General features: G+C 32.9%; 1 protein-coding gene across 5 annotated transcripts in view; it reads left to right on the forward strand.

Moving 5' to 3' along the window:
• The window catches only part of METTL15 (methyltransferase 15, mitochondrial 12S rRNA N4-cytidine), a 188,003-nt gene that overhangs the window by 75,174 nt on the left and 90,671 nt on the right, over nt 1–22,158 (forward strand). For all 5 annotated transcript variants that reach the window (XM_015252028.3, XM_006198349.4, XM_072969703.1 and 2 more), the window contains one exon: nt 4,992–5,128. In XM_015252028.3, the coding sequence (XP_015107514.2) occupies nt 4,992–5,128 (137 nt within the window). The remainder of the gene's footprint in view (nt 1–4,991; nt 5,129–22,158) is intronic.

Here is a 22,158-nt window from a genome sequence, read left to right on the forward strand (position 1 = left end):
GATGGAATTAAACTTGGGTTATTTCTGTGGGTACTTCTAGGTTGAATCATCCATGAATCTATGATTTTAAGTGTTTTTTGTTTTTAATTTCAAGATCAATTTGAGAACTGTAACTTAAGAAGTGCGTCTTCACCAGTTGTTGTTACACATAGTGGACAGACATTTTTTTTCTAGCCCACATATGAAACATAATTGTCTTTGGAATTTAATTCAACAGATTTATCATCATAAAGTCTTAAGAAAGTTAAAATGGTAGAACAGTGACTGCTTTTAGCTGTGTTAGAGGCTTAAGGTGCAGAGTTCCCTCTTGTATCTATCTTTGTATCAAGAAAAAAATACATTTTCAAAGAATAATTGGGTATTTCTTTTCAGTGTGATTATTATGGGGGAGTATTATAAGTTGAAGTGGAAGGAGCAGAGATCTGGGTTTTAATATTAGCTTTGCCCTCAACTAGTTACCTCCTACCCTCTTTCGGCCTAGGTCTCCTAATAAGTGAAATGAGGAGGTGGCATAGTCTGCTATATCCCTCTGAGCTCTGAAAGTCTGTGTCTGTACCCTGTCCATATCAGATCCACAGCCGTAGCTCAGCTATTCAAGTGTGACTCATCTTGGGGAAAAGTAGAATCTAATCCTTTCTATGATATTTAGAAGACCATGGGAATAAAATGTCATTTAGTTGTTTTGATTAAAAGAGCTAACCTAAAATAAGAGATGTTCATCTTCTTATTTCAAATGTAAAGGAGACTGATCAGCAAATAAAAACATGATGCTATAGATTTATATAATTATAGATCATTATTAATGTTCTGAAAAAGTTCTCTTCACTAATGACAGTTGGTGATATTAGGAATACATTGATGTTGAATGACTTAAAAGTTGGGTATCTTATGACTATTTTATGTGATCTTATCATAATGAGTCTTATATGTTGAGGAGTATTTCTGAATTCATGTGCACAAATGAGTGTTGCTGTGTTTATCGTAGTTCCATTGGGAGGCTGAGCTCATTTTTTATATCACATCATTAAATATATACTTAACACCTACTACCATATTAAACTGGAGGCAAAGTTGGAGAATTGTGATGAATTCTCTTCCTCAAATTATAGGATTTTTTTTCCCTTTAAATCCCTTTCATTTTGATTCTGATCCCCAGTGTCCCTGTGCTGAGAAATCATCAATTCACTTGTCCCCCAGACCCCACACACCATCCAGAGCTATGCAGAGGCCCTGCATCTTCTTACTCACCTCATGCCACACTTAGTTACCCTAAGATGCCTTTTGTTTTAACCTGTTTAGACCCTCTACGACCAAAGCTTCTACTTCTGTATTACAGAGAGGATGGAAATCTCTGGTAGCACTGGGAATCCCATGATTGAGCGTCCATCCTCCTTTAGTTCATCATCTAGCCAGCTGTTCTGAGATCTTATCACCTGCCAGTCACTTCACTGGTCCTACACCTTTCTGGAATTTGTTCATGTTTTCCTTTTCTCTTTTACCCAATTTCAAAGAAATCTCTCTTTTCCTTAAAGACACCACCTACCCAGAGTAACTAGCATTCTCTCTTTCTGAACTTTGTTGTTGTTTTGTAACTAAAAGGTACAAAAGTGATTGTTTTCAAACGACAGGAAAGATAGAAAGTTTTTTTTTCTTTCAATATGCAAAAATCCTCAAGGAATATACATTCTAAAGCTCTGAATACCTAGGCAGCTGCTTAAAAGAGAAGAGGAAGAGAGAGACATACATACATATCTCAAGCGTTAACCTGCTGCATAAAGATAAAGAAAGAACTTGGTTTTCAAGAGCCTAAATTCCAATGGGAATGAGTCATATATAAAACATTAAACTTTTCTTGCATAATTTTTGTAAAGCCATCTCTGCCATGATTCTTTCTTATACCATCCACTTTGTTTTCTTATTTTTTTCTTTCACTCCTTCCCTCCCCTCTTCTCTTTCATTTTTTTTCAGGAAGAGCTCAGAATTCAGAGTTGGTGAGACCTTGTTTAGAATTCTCTTTCCCTCACTTACTAGTAATACGATCTTTTAAGGCACATTATCTCTCTGCATCTGATTTTTCTATTTGTAAAAATGGGGATAATGCCATTTGTTCATATGCTCTTACAGAGCTTTTGATAGACCAAGTAGAAAAACATTATTGCTTGGAAACCATAAAGCAGTGTGCAAATATAGGCTTTATCGATTTAATGCAGAGGCAGAGTGGTGTCAGAAAGAACACAGGTTTTAGAGCCCGATACACCTGTATTCAATTCCTGCCTTTGCCACTTACTAGCTTAGTGTAATCATAGTTTCTGTGTAGGTAAAATTCTGTGTAGGTGGTTATAAGGAAGAAATAAGATAATCTTTATAAACCTCTCAGGTAAACAGGGTCATATTTTATCCCCATTTCTTAGGCAAAGCATCCGAAGCTCAGAGAATTAAACTGAGTTGGACAGGGTTATACAAGTGATAAGTGAAATTACCAGAAAAATCTCTTCGTATCAAATATGAGTTTGGCTTTTTAGATGAATTATATCAGATAATTTCAAAGAAAGAGTTCCATATGTAGTTGGAGCATAAGCTATACATTTGAATATATGCATAGTTGAGACTCATAAAAGGATTGTTTCAAAACATTCAGATTTATTTATTATTATGCTTTTGTTAAACAAAAAATTTGTCCAGTTCCTTGTTTTATTATCAACTTGTACAAATTAAAAGATATGCTCTTATGTCAAGTTAATGACCCAGGAGAAAGGAAACCCTAATTGGCTCCCTTTCAGTTGCAGTGCTGAGTGACTCACAAGGCCTAGAGGTCTCTTACTATATTCGATGGGCAGTGTATATTAGAATTTAAAAACTGAAAATCGATGGCTCTAATCACCTATTAACCTGGGACATTTGGTGGGGTTCACTTCTAGTTTCATAAATCCCATTTGTTTCCCACTTTTTGCTTTGTGTTCCACCTGACTGGTAATAATAGATTATTTTTTTCCAATGGAAACTTCCTTGATTGTCAGTACATTTCCAAGGTCATAATCATGATATATAAAAAATAATCATCTAAATTATAATCATCATCTCATATTTTCCAGAATATTTTTAATAATGAGGATTTTTCTTTTTAAATATTGATTGGGACTTTCCTGGCTTGGGATAAGGTAATCATATGTAAATTATTTTATTTGATATACTCTTAGTTTAAATCCAGGGTTATACAATTGAGGCATAACAAAAAAGTGGTTTATAGTTTTGCCTGGCAAAGTTCTTTATTTAAATTAGGCTAAGCCTCTAGCAATTTTAAAACTAAGGTAAGCTATGGTGGAAGATTTTTACCTGCTCATAGATGCATAAAATAAGTGTATAGACCAGGAAAAGAAATTTTTTGATCTTGAGAATGTACTCCTAACATCCATACAAATAATAAGACCTTAAATGTTGTTTTAAAGTTACTGCTTAAAAAGGTAAAAAATATGTGTAGCCATAACTTTTGTGCTGACAGTGATAGAAGTGCAAGGTTAAGTTATGCTAACACATTTATGTTAAAAAGCAGTGCTTGTCCATTTTTACCACATTTACATCTCTCCTTTATTTTACATCCCTTCTCTTCTCACTTTTGATCAGAAGATTTTCTCCCATATTATTCTTTGAATAACAGGCTAACTTTTCTGAGGACCTGATCAGAGGATGGACTCAGCATGGTAGCTGTAACAAAAAAATCAAAGCACAATTGTGCCTTGTCTCCGACCATTCTCCCCTGAAATACGTTATAACATTCAGAGCAGGGAAACGTTCACATCCACCATAGGAATTTCCTTTGTGCAATGTACACATGAATTTTTTAAAAATTATATGTTTAAATATGTCTAACAGTCTGGCTTATAGTGTGTTATTTGTCATAGTATTCAATGTTGTTGGAATAATTGTTTTTATTTTCATCAGAGCAGTAAAGCTTATTGAGAGGGCACATTCAACTAAGAGCATAACTTTGAGGGCATGTGCTGAGTGTCTTGACTTCCAAACTAGCTACAATCAACTGCTTTGTTCACACATCTATTTCTCATGGTCCAGGTCTGGTTTCTTGCTCAAATGTGACCTATTTTTTTAAAATAGTGTGGCCAAATGATATAGCCGAGAAATAGATTCAGATCCAATTAAGTTTATTTTGTATCTAGAGTGATCTAGGCACTTAAATATACATATTCTCAAACATCATATCCTGTTGTCCTGGCAAATCTTTCCCTCTCAAAAGTGTCTCGATTTAGATGAGAAATTGTATGTCACCTGGGTATCTTCCAGACCTTCTTTTTCTTTTTAAACTCTGGAGAAGTCTAAAGACACTAGAATTTTACGTGACCTTTCCTAAGTTCCGTAGCTGCTTAGTGGCAGAGCTAGAATTTACCCCAGGTGTTTTACCTTAAGCCTTGGGCTTTTTCCAGTTCTGATTTGTTAATTTGTCTATTTTTTCAGGTTAGATTTTTAAAGTCCTGTCCTGGGACTATTGTTAGGTATAATCTCTCTTGTGCACACACGCTCTAGCTCTCTCTGTATTTTTGAATATCTTTATGTTTAATGTTAAGCATTTAGAGAACTTGAGATAATTCAGCCACACTAATTGTAAACTACCTCCAAATGATGAGAAATTGTTGGAAATATTATTAGCCAGGTGCTTGAAAGCATTATTAAAAAGCTAACAACACAACACTGTGGCCAGTTTGACCTTATGGAGGGAAATGTAAATTTTGTCTTGAATTGCCCAGCTTGTGCCGGAGATTAGCATTTTCTGATAATCTGACGGATTCTCTTGGATTGATCATTCATAATTGATTCACATCTCGTGTATAACAAACTAAACTCTAGGCAAAACAACTGTAATGGTTTTCCTGTTTGTTGTCAGCTCTGAATAGGATTATGTGTGTCTAGAAATTGAGGTAGCTGGCAAGAGTAAATTTTGTTCATGCTAAGTGGTAATTTTCTTTTTCTGTGTTGGCTAGTGTTTTCTAGATATGACATTTGGTTCAGGAGGACATACAAAAGCCATCTTGCAGAAGGAGTCAGATATTACTGTGTATGCCTTAGACAGAGACCCAGCAGCTTATGCAATAGCTGAACAGCTTTCAAAATTCTATCCGTAAGTAATGCTCTTGTATAATTGTTTCATTTTGGTGCTTTTACAGAGTTTGGTTTACCATCTTGGAATTTGTCCTCTTTTATTGGATGTGCTTCACTAAGTATTTCTGCCCTTTTTTCTGCAAAAGAATTAATGTACATGGTATTTTTAGAACCACTTAAAATAATATTACTACATTTATCCCTTGTGAATTAGTAAATATTAATACAAAAGTGATTTTTGGCTAAAATTTGAAGATGTGTTGAAATCCACCCATGAATAATATTTTGACAAATAACCCATAGGTTAAAAATAATTTTAAAGTATTTTATGAGTTACAGTTGCCACAGATTTAGTGGAGTAAATTTGTAAGAATTCTGCAGAAGTAGAACTTTTACAAAATATAAAATATTATCTTCCTGAGTGGTAAAAGCATCTTCCTTTAAAGAAAAAATCCGAATTAGTAAGTTACATCCTTATGCTGTATTGTTTAAAAGCCATCAGCCTGAATAAGAAAAACATCTTGAAAATTAAGATGATTATTTCCAAATATGTAAAGGGTTATTTTTTGGAATGGGGACTTGTTCTGTTCTCTCAAGCTCCAGAGACTGAAATCAACAAAACAGATGAAAATTTTAGAGCTAAATTTTGAGTTGATGTGAACTAGAGTTTTTTACTAGTTGTAACTGTCCAACAATAGAAAGATTTCTTTCATGAAGTAGCAGAACTATGACCATAGGAAGGTTTAATCACAGACTAAAGGTAGAAAGTTGGATTACTAATCTAAGAATAGTTTTTCAGCTTCTCTCAGGCCCCAGACTCTTTGTAAATCTATCAGTGTGATGAATTCTCCCAATAAAAATGTAAATAAGCATACGAAGGTTTTTGTTAGGAAGATCACAGGGTTTATGGGGTACCTAAAAACGATTTAACATTAGGTTCTTTTTTTATAAGAAAATATGAGGATGTAGTTTTATGACCTGGTACTAACTTTTTTCTTTAAATCTTTCTGTCATTTTAAGCAATCCAACTTAGATGCACCTTCTTTAAAAAGATCTTGTACTAGGGCATTCATATTTGTGAAACATCTTAGGAGTTCACTTGATTATGACCTGTACATTTATAGAATGTGTATAAGTCTCCATTAAATTTCACTATCATAGAAAAAATTGATTTTTTCTTAGATGTTATTGTTTCTGAAGGCAGTGATTCCCAAGGTCTCTCATTCCTTCAAACACCATACTTTCTCAAATGTAGCTTATAATTTATCAGTTTTATCAGGTGCAATTTTTTACCTAACAGGAATCTTGAGACTCTGTATTCTCTTTTCAGTTTACAGATGTGGAAACTATTAGCTACATATATTAAATGATTTGCTAAAAGACATACATCTCTTAATAGAGACAGATTTGAGATGTATTTTACCCATTACCGAATAATCTCATTTTATTAAACTATACTACTTATCTCAAATCTTACTGAAACTTCTTTAGTTCAAAATAATTCTTTTGCCTGATTTAATAAATTAATTAAAGAGTAATGAAATAAATCAATTAAAGCAGGAGGGAGGAGTTAATACAGGTAACAGCTCAAATCAAAGAAAATGAAAACAAAGAAAGGATAAAGGATAAAAATATCCCAAGTGATCATTCTTTGAAAATGACAAAATCCCTTTTCAGCCTGATTGTTAAAGGAAACAGAGAGCAAAAATATAATGATTAAGATTGAGAGAGAAGACCCAGTCATAGACAAGATAAATTATAAGATATTATAACTGCAATTCTGTGGCAACATGTAAAACCTAGATGCAGTGAATTATGTCCTAGCAAAATATAAATTATTAAAATTGACTCAATAATTATAAAACTTCCATAATTTATTATCATAAAAGAGATTAGAAAGGTAACTAAAGTACATAGAAAAATGCACTATGACCAGATTTGCAATTGTTATCTAGCTCTTAAATAGTAGGAAAGAATTTACCTGATCATGGTAAATATGGAAAGCTGTTAAAGTTCACTGTATACTGAATCCAGCATCTTTTTAATGCCTAATCCTGCTAGCATGTAAGAAAAAAGAAAAGTCCAACATCACTGAAGATATAAATGCAAAATTCAAAGTATAATAGCATATCTAATTCACACATTATTTAATTATTTAATTAAAAGAGTGATACCTATGACCTATTAGGATTTTATACAGGAATACAGGGATGGCTCCATATCAGTCAATCAATGGTTGATAAGCATCACAATTATCAACTAGCTATTCTTATTAAAATCTCTGAGTTAAAAGGAAATATAAATAAACTGCTTAAATACACATATCCTATTAACCAAGGACAAATGGCAATTATTTTCCCAAAAGGTGAAATACTGTAACAATCTAAGTCAGAATCAGGTTGTAAGTATGGATTAACTTCTATAAGTATTTTAATCAATATTTTGGAAAGTCTAGCAGATGTAATTAAGAAACTAAAACAAAAGGTTAAAATAGTCTCTTTGTTATAATGATTTGACTCAGTACTTAAAAACCCAAAAGGACTTATAAAATTACTAAGATGATACAATAAGATGGTTAGATAAACAAGTAAAATCTACTCAAATAGTATTTACCTAGAAAAGGAAATGGGAAAAAATATTCCATTCTTAAAAGTACCTTAAACTATATAAATATTTAATAATTTAACAAGAAAGACATATTTCCAAGTAAAGATAGTTATATATATATATATATTCTATATAATTTTATTGAAAGACATACAAGATCTGAACGAAAAAGAAAACATATTTGTTTGGGGGTAAAATGGATTAGAATTATTAAAAAGCCAGTTTTCCCCAAATTCATATATGCATTTATTGTACTTCCAGGAAGTGTCTTAATTGATTTCACCTTAACTGATGTGTGTGTGTGCTTTTTAATTTGGATAATATACTCTTGAGTATATATGGGGGAAGTGACAAGGTCTTTTGAGAAAAAGAAAAAAATGAGAAGAACTTGCCTTACCAGATTTCGGATCATGCTATAAAGTTACCATAATGAAATCAATATGGTATTGGCATAAGAAAAGGCAAGTAGATTAGTGGAGGAGAGAATCCAGATATGGATTTACTATATAAAAGGATTTAGTAGAAGATAAAGATATTTTAATTCATTGAGAAAATAGTGCATTATTAAATAAATGGTGTTGGTATAATGCCTGTCAAACTTGAAGAAAATAAAATGGATCCCTATTATAATTCAGATTCAAAAATAACTTCCTGATAGAGTAAAAATGTATGAAAAATTGAAAATAAAATCCCTATAAGAAAATTGAAGAGATTATGTATATACATATATATACACACAGTCTAAGGGTAGGAAACTGTCTTAGTTGAGATGAGAAATCACAAATCTATAAAAGTAAATAATAGAAATATCTATTTATATAAAAAATTTAAAAATATATGGCAAAAGTAGTATGGTAAAATTTCGAAACAGTTAACTTAGAAAAGAAATATTGGTAGCATAAAAGATAGGAAAAGGATTAATATTACAGAGGAGGAAAAATATCTCTTTTCTCTACCCTTCTAAGTTCTCAGCTGGGATCCCTGATAGAAGACAGATTAACAAGAGAAAAGCATATAAATTCAAATTTTACATGACACAGGAGACTTCATAAGGAAATGAGGACTCAAAGACACAGCTAAACCAGATCATTTTTATATTAGATCTGATGAAGAGTGGAAAGTTATGGAAAACTATAATAAGACAAAGGGTATGAGCTAAGTCACCTGGGGAAAATTTTGCAAGCCGCATTTAATCAGATGCCTCTAGTCTCTTCATTTTTAGAGATAAGAAGGTTTCCTTCCTTTGGGTGTAGGGAGCACCTCTCTCGCATGAGGGTCTTATGACCTGCTTTAAGGAAAGGTCAGAAAGTTCTTCCTGCATGTGCTGTTTCTCAAATTCCTTCAGTTTAAAAAATATTCAGTATGCCAAGGTACCATATTTTTGAGGTAGCTTGTCCTGAACCCCATCGATGTTTATCATATAGGAAGAGTTCTTTCAAAATTGATAAGATAACAAAATCCTATATGAAAAATGGGTAAAGGATAGAAGGGCCAATCATATAAAGTTAAGGTATGAAAATGTGCTTCACGTAAGTAGCAGTGAGGAGGGAAATGAAATTAAAATAGTAATGATATAATAATTTATACTTAACAGACTGGAAGGACAATAATTTTGAAAGTGAAGATATGGGGAAAAGGATACTTACCCATTTTTCATGAATCCCTTTTATTATTGAAAAAAAATACATAACCTCCTTAGAATCTATCCCATGCAAATAAAAGAATCAGTATCTAAGGAAACATTCTTAGACTTACTACAGACTTTGTGTGTGTGTATATATATATATATAGTTTGTGTATATATATAATCATGGTGAACTTGAGAAAGAAGAAATCAGTGGCAGGAGGAAGTATGGAGAAAGAGAAAACAATGATTAAAAGAAATAAACCGTGAGATTGTATGGTCACATTTCTTCATATGTCTGTGAAGTAGAAAATGCCAATTGATGCTATGCATTATTTATAAATATCTATGTATACATTTATAAAAATACACGCAAGAAAGAAAAACACAAATTTGGGTTAGGGATTATTGCTGAAGATAATGGATAGATGGATGGATGGTTGGTTAGAAGGATGGACAGATTGATTATCTTCCTAAAAATACATATGTAATTACAACTTGTAGTAAAGTGCACAATAAAGGAAACCTTTTGTCATTTCAATGTGCATATCTTTTGAGGAAATATGGTTCTTTCTTTCTTTCATTTATTTATTTATTTTGCTGTTGTCAAAGAGGAGGCTGTGCTTCTCTTGAAAAAAATCTCATGTTCTTCACTCTGTCAAAAGTAAGTCAAAAATAGAAACTAACATTTTCACAGAAAACTAAGCAATTCATAGGAAGGCTGAATTTTAGGCTAACTGTTTTTAGCTCTTTCAGAAAAGATGACAGGTCAGATCACCTGTTGTTTGAAAACTGAAACTTTTTTCCATTGCCTCTGAAGACTGTACCAGAGGAAACACATTAAAATTAGAGCAGTGGGGTGTTGGCTGACTTTTCACCACAGTGTAAGATGGATGTTGGAAGACAATTTTTTAAAACAATTTTTTTTCTGAATTTAGGAGTAATATGTGCTCTGTGTACTAAGTTTAGAGAATATAGACATGTATAAAGAAAAAATGAAAATCGTAATTGAGTCCATCATTTGACTGTAAGTTTAGACAGATTATAAAAATATAATAAGCTGTTATTTTCAACAGTTTATGAAAGTAGATAAGCTTATTGGGACAAACTTATGCAGAAAAGTATAAAGAAAAAAATTAAACTCACTTAGTAATTACCACCTTAGTAATAATGATTTTGTGTATTTCATTCCTTCTTTTAAATTATTGATATTTCCTTATATTGTGTATGCTATTTCTTGCTTGAACTTTTTGAGTATTTTTGCTTTTTATACTTCTGAAATGTTGGAATATCTTGGCCAAGTTTAGAAAACCATTTTGATCAATTATATTAAATGCATAATTAGTTTAGAAAGAATTGATATCTTTAGTCTATATCCCAATCCAGAAGCATGATATATCTTTCCATTGATTGCAGCATTTTGTTTCTTATTAATGTTTTTTCTTAATTAAAATGATAAAATATTGAAAAGCACTGAGAAGAAAATTAAAATAATTTATAATTTCACTACCAATATTAACAGTTTGGAATATTTTCCTTCTAATTTTTTTGGTTATATATGCTTTCATACATATATACTTTTATAGCTTACAATATTTGATTCTACTTATACATTACCAGCACATTCATATTTAATTAAATTATCTTAAAGAATAACTTTATTGGTGTAGAATATGTCCTTAATGTAATTATAACTTACATTTTTAGAATTCTAATTCTAATATAGCCTTATCCATATCCATATCACTGCTATTTTAATTCTTACTATACTATATTATTTTAGATGTACTTCCTATAAACAACAAATACCAGATATACTTTATGTAAACAAATCTGAGTATGTTTTCTGTAAAGGATAATTAAATCAGATATGCTTGCTCTTTCTATGTTATCTTGCTTTATATTTTCTAGAAATTTTCTTTGGCATTTAAAATTTCTTTTGTCCATTTTACATGTACATGTATTTGTTTTTGATTTTTCTTTAGTGATTTGGATGACTTTTAAATTTTTTAATTTACTACTGGCTGATGTTAGTGTTAAATTTTAAGATTAAAAGTATTTAAACTTTTTTTTGTTAAATATGCAGAAAAAAATATTTAGTTTAACCACCACATGTAAAGTGAAAATGTAATACTCTTATTTTTATTTCCCTTTCCTTTCTCACCCTCCTTCCTGCCTTTTAAAATATTATTTTGGATTTTAAACATTAATATCTACCGTTATGTTAATTATTAGTTAGCATTTGCATTGTTTAACAGTCATGTCTAAAATAGTTATTTTACTTAAGTTGATTGAATTTGTTTCAGTGCACTCCACTAGCCTTTTTATAATACTGTAAACCCCATTTTTGGTTATTTATGTAGGCTCATTTCTCACCCAGTCGATTACATGTCGTTTTTCTATAAATATGCAAAAGAAAAGCATCTATGCCTTTGTCTACTTGGGACTGTGTTACTAATGCTTTTTCATATGGGCAACAACTGATTTAGTGTAATATTCTGGGAGCTGTATAGATATTACCCTTTTTTTTTTAACATGTAGTGTTGTGGAGAAGTCTGAGGTCAACCCACTGTATTTTTTCCTTTCCTGGGTAATCGGCTTCTCACTCCTTTCCGTTATCAGGCTGAATGCTTACTAGATATATTTCTTTGAATATTTTCGATATTCATAAATTTCACTAAGAAATATTACTAATTGGTCTCTTTTTATTATTTTTCCATATACTGTGTGAGTAATTTTGGTCTATTGATCAAGTCTTTTCTCCACAAAGAAGTTTTTGTGTTAGTTACTCCCCCGCTACTCTGTTTTCTGTTTTTTAACCTGTGAGCACTTTTTCTTTGTTGGTTGGAGTATTATCTGCCCCACACGTCCTTTATTTCTTTTTCGTGTTTTCTGCTACTTTTGCTTTGCCTCAGTATTATAGGAATCTCTTCAAAGTTATTCTGTATGTTACAGATTTGATTTTCTACACTGTGACTTACGATTTTTACTGCCTCTTAAGTTTTAATTCAGCTATTGGAAGTTTTCTTTCCCTGCAACCTTATTTAATTCGTCATGTTATTTTCTGTCAGTTCCTTTTTATTTCCTCTTGTTCTATCATCTTGTTTTAATGTTTTATTTTACAGTCATCAGACCTGTCTTGAAATTTATGAAATCCAAAGTATATGCATTCTAAACTTTTAATGTGTGTGTAATAAGTCCTTTCAAAAGTATGCTTTTGCTCTGTGTCTTGAGTACAGAGTTCTCCTTCTCTCTTCCAGAATCTCTTCATACACCCATCTTGGTTGTATATTTATTTATGTGTGTAGTTTTTACTGTTTGGGTAGATTCTCCTTTGAGGTGCTCATTGCTCAGTCATGTGGGCCTAGAATCTTCACTTCAGATTTTAAGCTGGAAAATTGCTTGAGGTACATTGTCTCTTATTGCAAAAATTTTAGCATTTGGGATTCCTTTTCTAGGATCTGCCAATGGGAAGAGAGTTCCATTTTCTTTTTCTAACTGGAGAATTCAGTTCATAAAAGCTACTATGAACATAAGGTATTACTTCTTGGCTCTTCTGGACTTCTCACAGTAGAGCGATTCTTCATATCCAGGGCACGTGTTTACAGCACTTACCCACTTCTGTCCTCGCATTATATAATTATGATCCCTAAATAGATCAAATGATACAGGTATTTGTGGCTGGATATGAAGAGGTGATGGGATAAAATGGCCCCAGCATCTTCAGAGTATTCATATCTACACAGTTTAAATGATTCCTTCAAGTGCTCTCTTGTGTCTCTGAGCCAATGACTGTGAATGGAACAATCTTAACCTTTTAACTAACTGGCTTCACTCCCTTTAACCAAGATTTAATCTTATCTTTGGTAAGAAGAGGTATTCTTCCTGTATTCTGTCATCCATGAGGAACATTAAGTTATTAATACTATTTGAACTTCCACTGTTTTTCTGTTTTAAAGAGCAAATAAGTATTAGTAGCTGGCCTCCATCCTTTCTATTACGGTTTGCCCATGGTCATTAACTTGGAGAGTTATAAGTACGTTTACCTATATAATATGATCTATTCTAAATTACACATATGTGTGATCTGTTCCAAGTTGTGCAGTCTGTTCTCTAGTGCTTGAATTTTACCATTTACCTTCTCTTTCTTTTCAGCCACTATTTATTATTTTTGTTTTAATTCACACAGGAAACCTGGGTAAAGGCAAATCTAGACCTCATTTTTTCAGGCTTGTGGCTTGTGTTCTTTCTACCACACTAAAAAAAGAAAAAAAAAATATATATATATAATAGCAATTTAGTCACATTCTCTAGCAGAGCCAGGACTAAAACCCAGGCATTTTCTCTCTAGGACCAATGTGAAAATCATGTAAAGGAATACACTATCTTAAATAGCCCTATCTCATTAAAATTTAGACTGCAAGGATAAGATATGAAACATAGCTGTTCTCAATCTTACTAACCCATAGGAGGTCAGTTCTGTGATGTTATCATCAAAGTGAAAGAATTTTTATCAATATAATAAACAAGCATGAAAAAAAGAAAACTTGGAAAAATTAACCAGATATTTTTAAACGATTTAAGATGTCACTTTTTCACTCTTTTTGAAAATAAAAACATCACTAGAACAGGATATTGTATTTTGCCCCACTGAGTACTATTAAATATAACTTTTGTACCAGGGATATCAATGTTGCAAGATGAAGGTGTTTGGCGCAGAGGTCGGTGGGTGAAAGTACTTGGCTCTCTGGTTTGCTAAACACTTGGTTCCAAGGCTTTAGAAAACATGCGTCGTACTAAGTAGTTTTCAGGAAGTCTGACAGTTCTAGTGGTTCTAAGGGGATTAGGACATACAGTCTGTGCCTTCACAGAGTTTACAATGAAGCAAAAATAGATAGCAAACAGATACTTTCACTATTTATTATTTAAATGCAGTTGTGATTATGGCTAAGAATGAATACAGTAAGTTTTAAGAGGAAATATGAGTATAGTATATTTTAAGAGCAGTATGTTCTAATTTAGTTTAGAGCATCTGGAAAGACTACCTGAGTATGTGAATTCAAGTCAGAACTGCAAGACTAATGACTGTTAGCTAGGTAAAGAGGAAGGGATGGTAGAGCAAGAGGGAGCACTGTTAGTAGTGAGGACAGTATTTAAAGATCTTCAGCAGGAAGGAGAATGTCATATTGAAGGGACCATAAAATGAGCAGTGTGAAGGGTTGATAGAGGGAGAGGAAAAGTGGCTAGAGACATAAGCTAGGACTAGATCATACAGGACCTTGTTAAAGGTTTTGGATGTTATCTTAAGAGCAATGGGAAGGCACCAGTGTTTGAAACAGGAAACTGACACATCTGCATTTTTAAGGAATTATTCTGCCCATTACATGAAGAATGGGTTGGAGGAGAGTAAAACTGGAAAGGATTCAATAAGATTGTTTAGAAGGCTAGGAATTGCCACTCTACCTAAAAGCTGATGGTGATAGGGCCTTGAAGATTTTATTTTTCCTGATCATCCTATTAGAAATTCTACTTTGCTTTAATGGTCCCTAGCTTCCTATTTTAATAGCATTCTAAAAGATTAAAATAATTCATTCCAAAGTAAAATTATGTTGCATGTTTATAGGTGAAATTGAAGTTAATATTGAGACACTAAATTTTAAAAGAACCTTCAAGAATTCCCACTCATCTGACTTGGTCAGCATAAAGAAATCAAGGAATAAGTACATTGAATTCTGCCATTTTCCTGATTCCTGCAGAATGTTTGAATTCTTACAGATGACTTTCAGTAATTTCCATTTCTCTAGAATCTACTCCACCTCTTTTTGTCTCTCTCTAGTAGAATGGCACCAACTGAGAAACATATATACATTCATTCATCCAGTGAATGAGTCCAGGCACTAGTCTTACTTAACTCTTTCCTTTCCCTCATCTCTTGTGTGTAATCAACAGTAAGGGCCTTTTAGCTCTCCCTCAAGTCTTGGCAGCATTAATATTTGACCTTTCTTTTCCTTCTTTACTCTGAAGCTAGACTGCTGCTTTTATTTTAATACCAGCTCTGATTCACTCACTGTAAAACTTTACTTGGACAAATTGCTTAACCTCTCTGTTTCTCAGTTTCCTCATCTCTAAGATGAGAATAATAATAGTACCTGTTTCCTAGGAATGTTTTGGAGATTAGCTTTAGAACACTGTTATGTCCTTTTAGTGAGTCATGAAATCATTGTATTGGGCCTTGATCAGCATTTTATAGAATGGAAAGGAATAGAAGAGGAAATACCCTATTGCATAACATGAAGTTAAATTAAGTTTTGTTTTCAATGAAATAATATGTATATATACATACACACACACATATATATATATTGTATTTTTGTGTGTGGGATTTCAGTTAAACCATTTTTGTCTATGTATCTTTATCAAAATTTCTTGAAAATTGGCTGTCCAAATGACTATATTCCACATGTTTGTTCACATTGTTTACTAAATGTTCATTGAAGACAGAAATTTCGTCTAGTGTATATTCATATCCCTAGAACCTAGTTCTGTGGTTGGAATATATGTGGAAATTAACAAGTGTTTGTTTATGGTTCAAACAAAACAGAAACCAATGGTGTGGATGACAGTTATGCTTTCTAGGATCCTGTTACCTGGAAACCCTAATTTGTGTAGAGAATTAGAACCCCCTGAAAATTGCTATCTCTTAACCTGTACTTTGCCTAACTGTCTTGCAATGAATGAAGTAGAATGTAAAATAGATACGCTGACTCTGAAGAAAGGACACATGGTTGGGTAGTGGAATAGAAGTAAAAATAAAGTAAGAGATAAAGGCCCAATATCTGTAATCAAAACATATACAGTGCATGAGACAGAGAATAATTGAACTCTTCTCCTGACTTGGGATTATAATAGTACCTTAGGAAAGGATGATGAATAGGCTTGAAAAGGTACCTTATCCCATGTTTACCAAATGAACTGCTTTTCTCAATTTCTAAGTCTTCTGAATTCCTAGCAGGTGTGCTGAATAGTCTCCTCTCTCTGCCGTGTCCACACTGATCCTGGGAAGATGACTTTTGTGGTTTTATCAACAGGCTTCCTTGTCTTCTGGCTTCTGGTTGGGTTCAGCAAATGGGAGACACTGGCGGGAAATCAGAGGGCAGAGGAGAAGAGTTCAGAGTGTGTCTAAGCAGTGGCCAATTCCTCTTCAAATTCATTGTCCATAGTCTCTCCTACTACATGCATCTCTGGCTCTTTGGGGCTTTGGTCACCACTCCTTGCTCTTGCCTCTTCACCTCTTAGCTTAGGGTGCTTCTCACATCCTTTTTTGCCGCTCCTTAACCTAGTCATACCTTTGTAAATAGTGTCTTTATTTAATTTTTTTTAGTTACTCTGCTTGAATGTGCAATTTTTTTCTTGCCAGAAATTTTGCAGACTCACAAGTTCTCTGAAACTTCTTTACCTCTAGTTGGATCCTTCCCCTTTGGATTGATCCAGATCTGACTTGTGACAAATATCCATCTGCATTGTTGGAGAAACACTCGAGACTTTGGAGTCAAAGTCTTGGTTTGGAGTCTTAATTCTACCTCTTTCTAGCTATAGGATTTTAGATGAGTGACTTAACCTTTCTGAGTTTTTATTGTTATCTCTAAAATGAGTTACTGTTAATATGTATCTCATGATATGTTATGAGGATTAAATAATATTATGTAATTAAACTTTTAGCATAAAATTAATAGATACTAGCTATAGATGCTTTCTTATAATAATTATTATATAAGATAATATATAATTACACTAATTACTATCATCATTATCTAAGTCTGGAAAGTGTCAGTGGCATATACCAAATGATGATTGGCATTTATTTCCTGTCTTAACCTGCTTGGTTCCTTAACATGCACATATCAAAACTGATTTAAGAGTTGAGGTATGGGACACTGCATCCAACTTTCCTCACCTTGCACAATGTTCTGGCATCTCCCTTGTGTTACAAACTCTCTTGCCCATTGTTAGTATAAATACTGAAGACTACATCTGTCAAAGCTCCAAACACTGCTCCAATGAGCTGTATCCTTGTCTTCCTCCTCCTCACTCCCAACCCAGACTTAGCATTTTATCAGTTTTGATTTCTCCGTCAATTTTTGGCTTCAGGTCAAAATAACTAATATTTTATGAATGTCATCAACCAATCACAATATGTTTCCTATGTGTCTCCCATTCTTTGGCTCTCTCCTTCTATATCCATATGTTGCTGGCTTCCCAAAAGCTACCTTTTCCACATTAAAGAAGGTTGAAGTTTTTCCAGATTTAAGTTTTAGCTCCTCCTTCTTCTGAAAACTGAAAATTCTGGAAGAGTTATTTCTGAGGTATCTTCATTTTCTGTAGACCTAATTTCTTCTTATATATTACTTAGCTTATTACTGGCATGAGTAGAAAGTCTGCAAGTGTTTATTTCAAATAAACTCTTTGATTTTTGTTTTCTGACAACAGAGACTTAGCTATAGACCTGTATAGACCTGTATAATTAACACCTCTATACTCATTCCCAAGTTAGGTTGTAGATTTATTTCTTCAGTTAGAATATTTGATTTAAAGTTTACAAAACTGATACATGGAGGTCAACATGTATATTTGAAATGCAAAGGATGTTGCATATTATCGTAACTATGAGAATATGAATTACCTCTTCACAAACTTAAGATAATCCATTTTTATTGCCTACGTCATTTGAGCATATCCATATGGTACCAGGATAAGAATAGCAACTTGTTCAGCACCAGAATGACTATACCTAGAAAGACTTCATTTTATTTTATCTTGGTAAGCAATACATATTTAGAGTCATATTTTATTACATATGAGAAAATTTTAGTGAAACCCTTTATGTTTGGGCTTCCGAGTTATTAAAAGAATGAAAACAATAGTTGTATTTTCTCTAGCCTCATAAACTAATTAAATCAAAATAAGTGTGCTATAATTACATGTATAATCCTCCTATTCTCTACACCCTCACTTTTGCCTGTTATTTAAAGTAAAACTGAAACAAACAGCTGTTGGATTGGGTTATCTACTTTAGTGTTTTATGCTTGTTTCCTGAGAGAATACAATCTAAGGTTAATGCACAATTCAACATTCATTTTAGTGCATGCTGTGTGTTGGGAAATAGGCTGGGTTTGGGGAATACTCAGAAGCCCAAGAGAAGGCCTCGGTACCATGAGAGAGAGCTCATTATCTAATAGATAGGTAAACCAATGATGCTATCAGGTAGCTAAATCTCCTGGAAGGTGAAAATACCAAATGTAGTCTAAACCCAAACTTAAATTATTTTTGGAGTATATATTCTTATTTTCTCTGCAAGTATTGTTTGTTACTCATTTAGTTCAATTCAAGAAAATTTATTTTAGGGCAGATATTAAACCACATTCTGAGAATATAGCTGGTTAAAAAGAGCAATATAATCCCTTTATACTTTATCAGGAAAGCTAGATATTAAACAGATGTTTACAATAGAGAATAATGAGTGTTAGGACCCAGAAATATTAGCTATCATGGAAATAACTTTTTATAGCCTGGTACAACTGACTGTTATTTAAATAAAGTATCATTACTACATATATTTGTGAGAAGGAGGGATACCCATTACATAGGACAAATCATGGACATTTCATAGGACAAGTAAAATGTCTATGATAACTATGTATCACTGGTCAAGTTAAATGAGCTCTGTTCAAGTAAGACTTCTATACCACGAGCTTTATTCCATGGTACAATTCCTAGAGTTTTTCAATGATAAACCATAACTTTCCAGATGAGGTTAAACTTTCTAACTTATCCTGTAGGCCTTTGAGGATTTGGCCATTGTCTTTTGTCTGCATTTATTTCCTATGAGTCCATACCAGTCTTTTCATATCCTCCATGAAATATTAAACTACTTCTATATAAAAGACTCATCATGTTGTGTCATACTACTTTCTACGTCTCCGTGATGTTCAGTTACCTGGAGCATTGTTTACCCCACTTGTCTTTCAAGACTAAGCACTGTGTCCTCTAGGAAGTCATCATTGACTCTCTCAGTTTGATTTAATATCCCTCTTGTTTTCCCCATCATACCATGTACAATCTTTATCCAAGCTCTTAACACACTGTTCTGTTGGTTTACTTCCATATATTTTACATTCTTTAAAGTATGGCTGTGTCTTACTTGATTTTGTAATTTCAAAATTCTGTAGTAGATACTCAGTTAATGTCATATGAATGAATGGATAAATGAATGGGTGATGATTTTCCATTTTCTGCATTAATGTGTAGAAGAAATTAGATGCAGTTTGCTGAGTTTATCTGCTTTCTCTTTCACAACATAAATAGAACCTTTCTAAATCTCCAAACCACTGTTTAAAATAATGTTGTTGGTCTAGATCTAGGTTCTAGAGATAATTAAGGAGCTAACTGCAGATTCAACTCCACTAAATATTTATTAAGAAATATTAGGAGATAGACTCAGATTAGATACAGTATACCTCCCAGTTAGCTTAAAGCCCTTATTACCAGCTTTTACTATCTAGAAACCAGTTGTTACTTCTGTTTCCACTTGGGGTCCTGCACACCAAGGGAACCTATATGAGAATATATATTCCCACTGTGAAAAGATCTTTAGATACTATATGTTATAAGAAATTTTATTCCATTCTCCACTAATTCTGGTCTATTTTCCTTTCACTGATACTGAAAAATTCATATTTAAAATGTCAAACTTCTATAAATAAAATTAATCATGTCTTTTAAAGGAAAAAAAGTTAATACTATCTATCTGACATTAAATTATCATGTGATAATTAAAGATATTGGGATACACAGAATAATTTAGAAAATACTTTTTATATTAACACCCTAACTTATTTTGTATCTTGGAGAATTATTTTTCATATCAGCAAGTATATTAAAAGGAACATATTGTGTGCAATGTGTAGGCTCAGCATAGGATTTTCTGCACTAAAGCTTTGCAATGATATTGGTTAATTGCTAGATTTCAGGCATCCTTCTAACCTTCTTTTTAGTGGGTGTGAAAGGGTTCATTTGAAAGAGATACTGCTACCGACAGAATTTTTTCTTTTTCTCCTGGAATCTCAACAGCAATTCCCATGTTAGAGGCATCCCCAGAAAGTTCGTCAAAGGATTTCCACCCACTCTCTGAATATCTAACAGGGCTTGACCCATTTTTTCTCTTATTAAAGTAGCAGCATACGCATCATGGAGAAAAATAGAATAAGAGCTTGTCTCAGCTAGGAATTTCAAAAAGTTATCTACCTATATGGAAGGAGTTCAAGTGGAAACCAAAATTAGTCTTTATTTTCTTATTATACACCTAATAACAATCTAGATTTCTCACACAGAGAAACCACACCTGATAGCATGAATATGGTTTTATTTTGAGTGGCTTAAAATTTGTATTTATATTATCAAAAGCAATGAACATAAATACCAAAAATGGAGCACATTATAAGTCAGTAATACTCCTTTGTACCTGATTTTATGACACAAAGTATCTTGATGAATTTGGAGATAAGTATACATCCATGAAACCATCACCACAATCTATGCCATATTCATTACCTCGGAAAGCTTACTCCCATCCTCTTTATTTATTATTATCATTTTTGTGATAGGAACACTTAACATAAGATCTACCCTCTTAGCAAATTTTAAAATACATAATGCAATATTGTTAACTATAGGCTCTCTACTGTACAGTAGGATTTATTCATACTGTATAACTGAAACTTTGTACCATTTGCCTAGTGCCTCCCCAATGCGCCCTCCTCCCAGCACCTGGCAACCACCATTCTATTCTCTACTTCTGAGTCTGACTATTTTAGATTAGGACACAAAGCATTTGCCTTACTGATTAAATAGTATAGATAGTAATAAATAAATGTGGCTAAAACTTTGAATATTAATATTAGTAGAATTTTTTAAATGTAAGTAAAATATAGAGAATAAGAACAGGTACTTTTAAAATGATTTTGCTTATATAAATGATCAAATCTCAGTATTAGATTTCTGTATCCATTTGAACCGTAGCTCTTATTTTTTTCCCCTGTGGCATTCAAGTACTCATATAGATTGTGGATGTTTTTTTTTTATCTAAAGAATAAAAGTCTCTTTGGAATACAAGACTACCTTTAGCTTTTTCCTCTTATTGACCATCTGGCTTTGGGCAGGTTACTCTAGTGGCAGTTACCTCATCTTCTTCATGATGAATGAGATACCATAAGTGAAAAAATAAGGTTTAATTATTTAGATAAATCTTAATTGTTGTTACCTCTTCTGTTGTTATTTTTTGAAGTCAATCCCCCAGCTAACATTCAAGTACAAATACATGAGTGGTGTATTCACTCTTCTGTTGTAGTTATTTCATGATCTGTTTAGATTCACTGTTTTGAATTCCTCCTTCCATTCTTTCTTGGATTTACCCAGGTCAGGCTTTCAACTGCCCCACCTTCCAAGTCTACCAAAACTCCTCCTGTCAGTCACCAGTGATATCCACATTACCAAATTTAATAGTGAATTCTCAGTCCTCATCTTACTTGAGCCATCAACATCATGTGATGTAGCTGACCAAGTCTTCCTTCCTCAGACTATTTTATTTGGATTCTTTGGCCTTCTCCCTTCCGGAGCGGTTAGCATTTTCTGAAACTCCTTTACAAATTTTTTCGCATCTTCTCATTAAATTTGTGCTTCTCCAGGGATCAGTCTATAGGCCTCTTTTCTGTTTACACTCACTCCCTTAGTAATCTTATCCAGTCTCAGAGCTTTAAAAACTA

Source organism: Vicugna pacos, chromosome 10 (genome assembly GCF_048564905.1).
Source record: "Vicugna pacos chromosome 10, VicPac4, whole genome shotgun sequence".
In the NCBI taxonomy this organism is placed as follows: Eukaryota; Metazoa; Chordata; class Mammalia; order Artiodactyla; family Camelidae; genus Vicugna; species Vicugna pacos.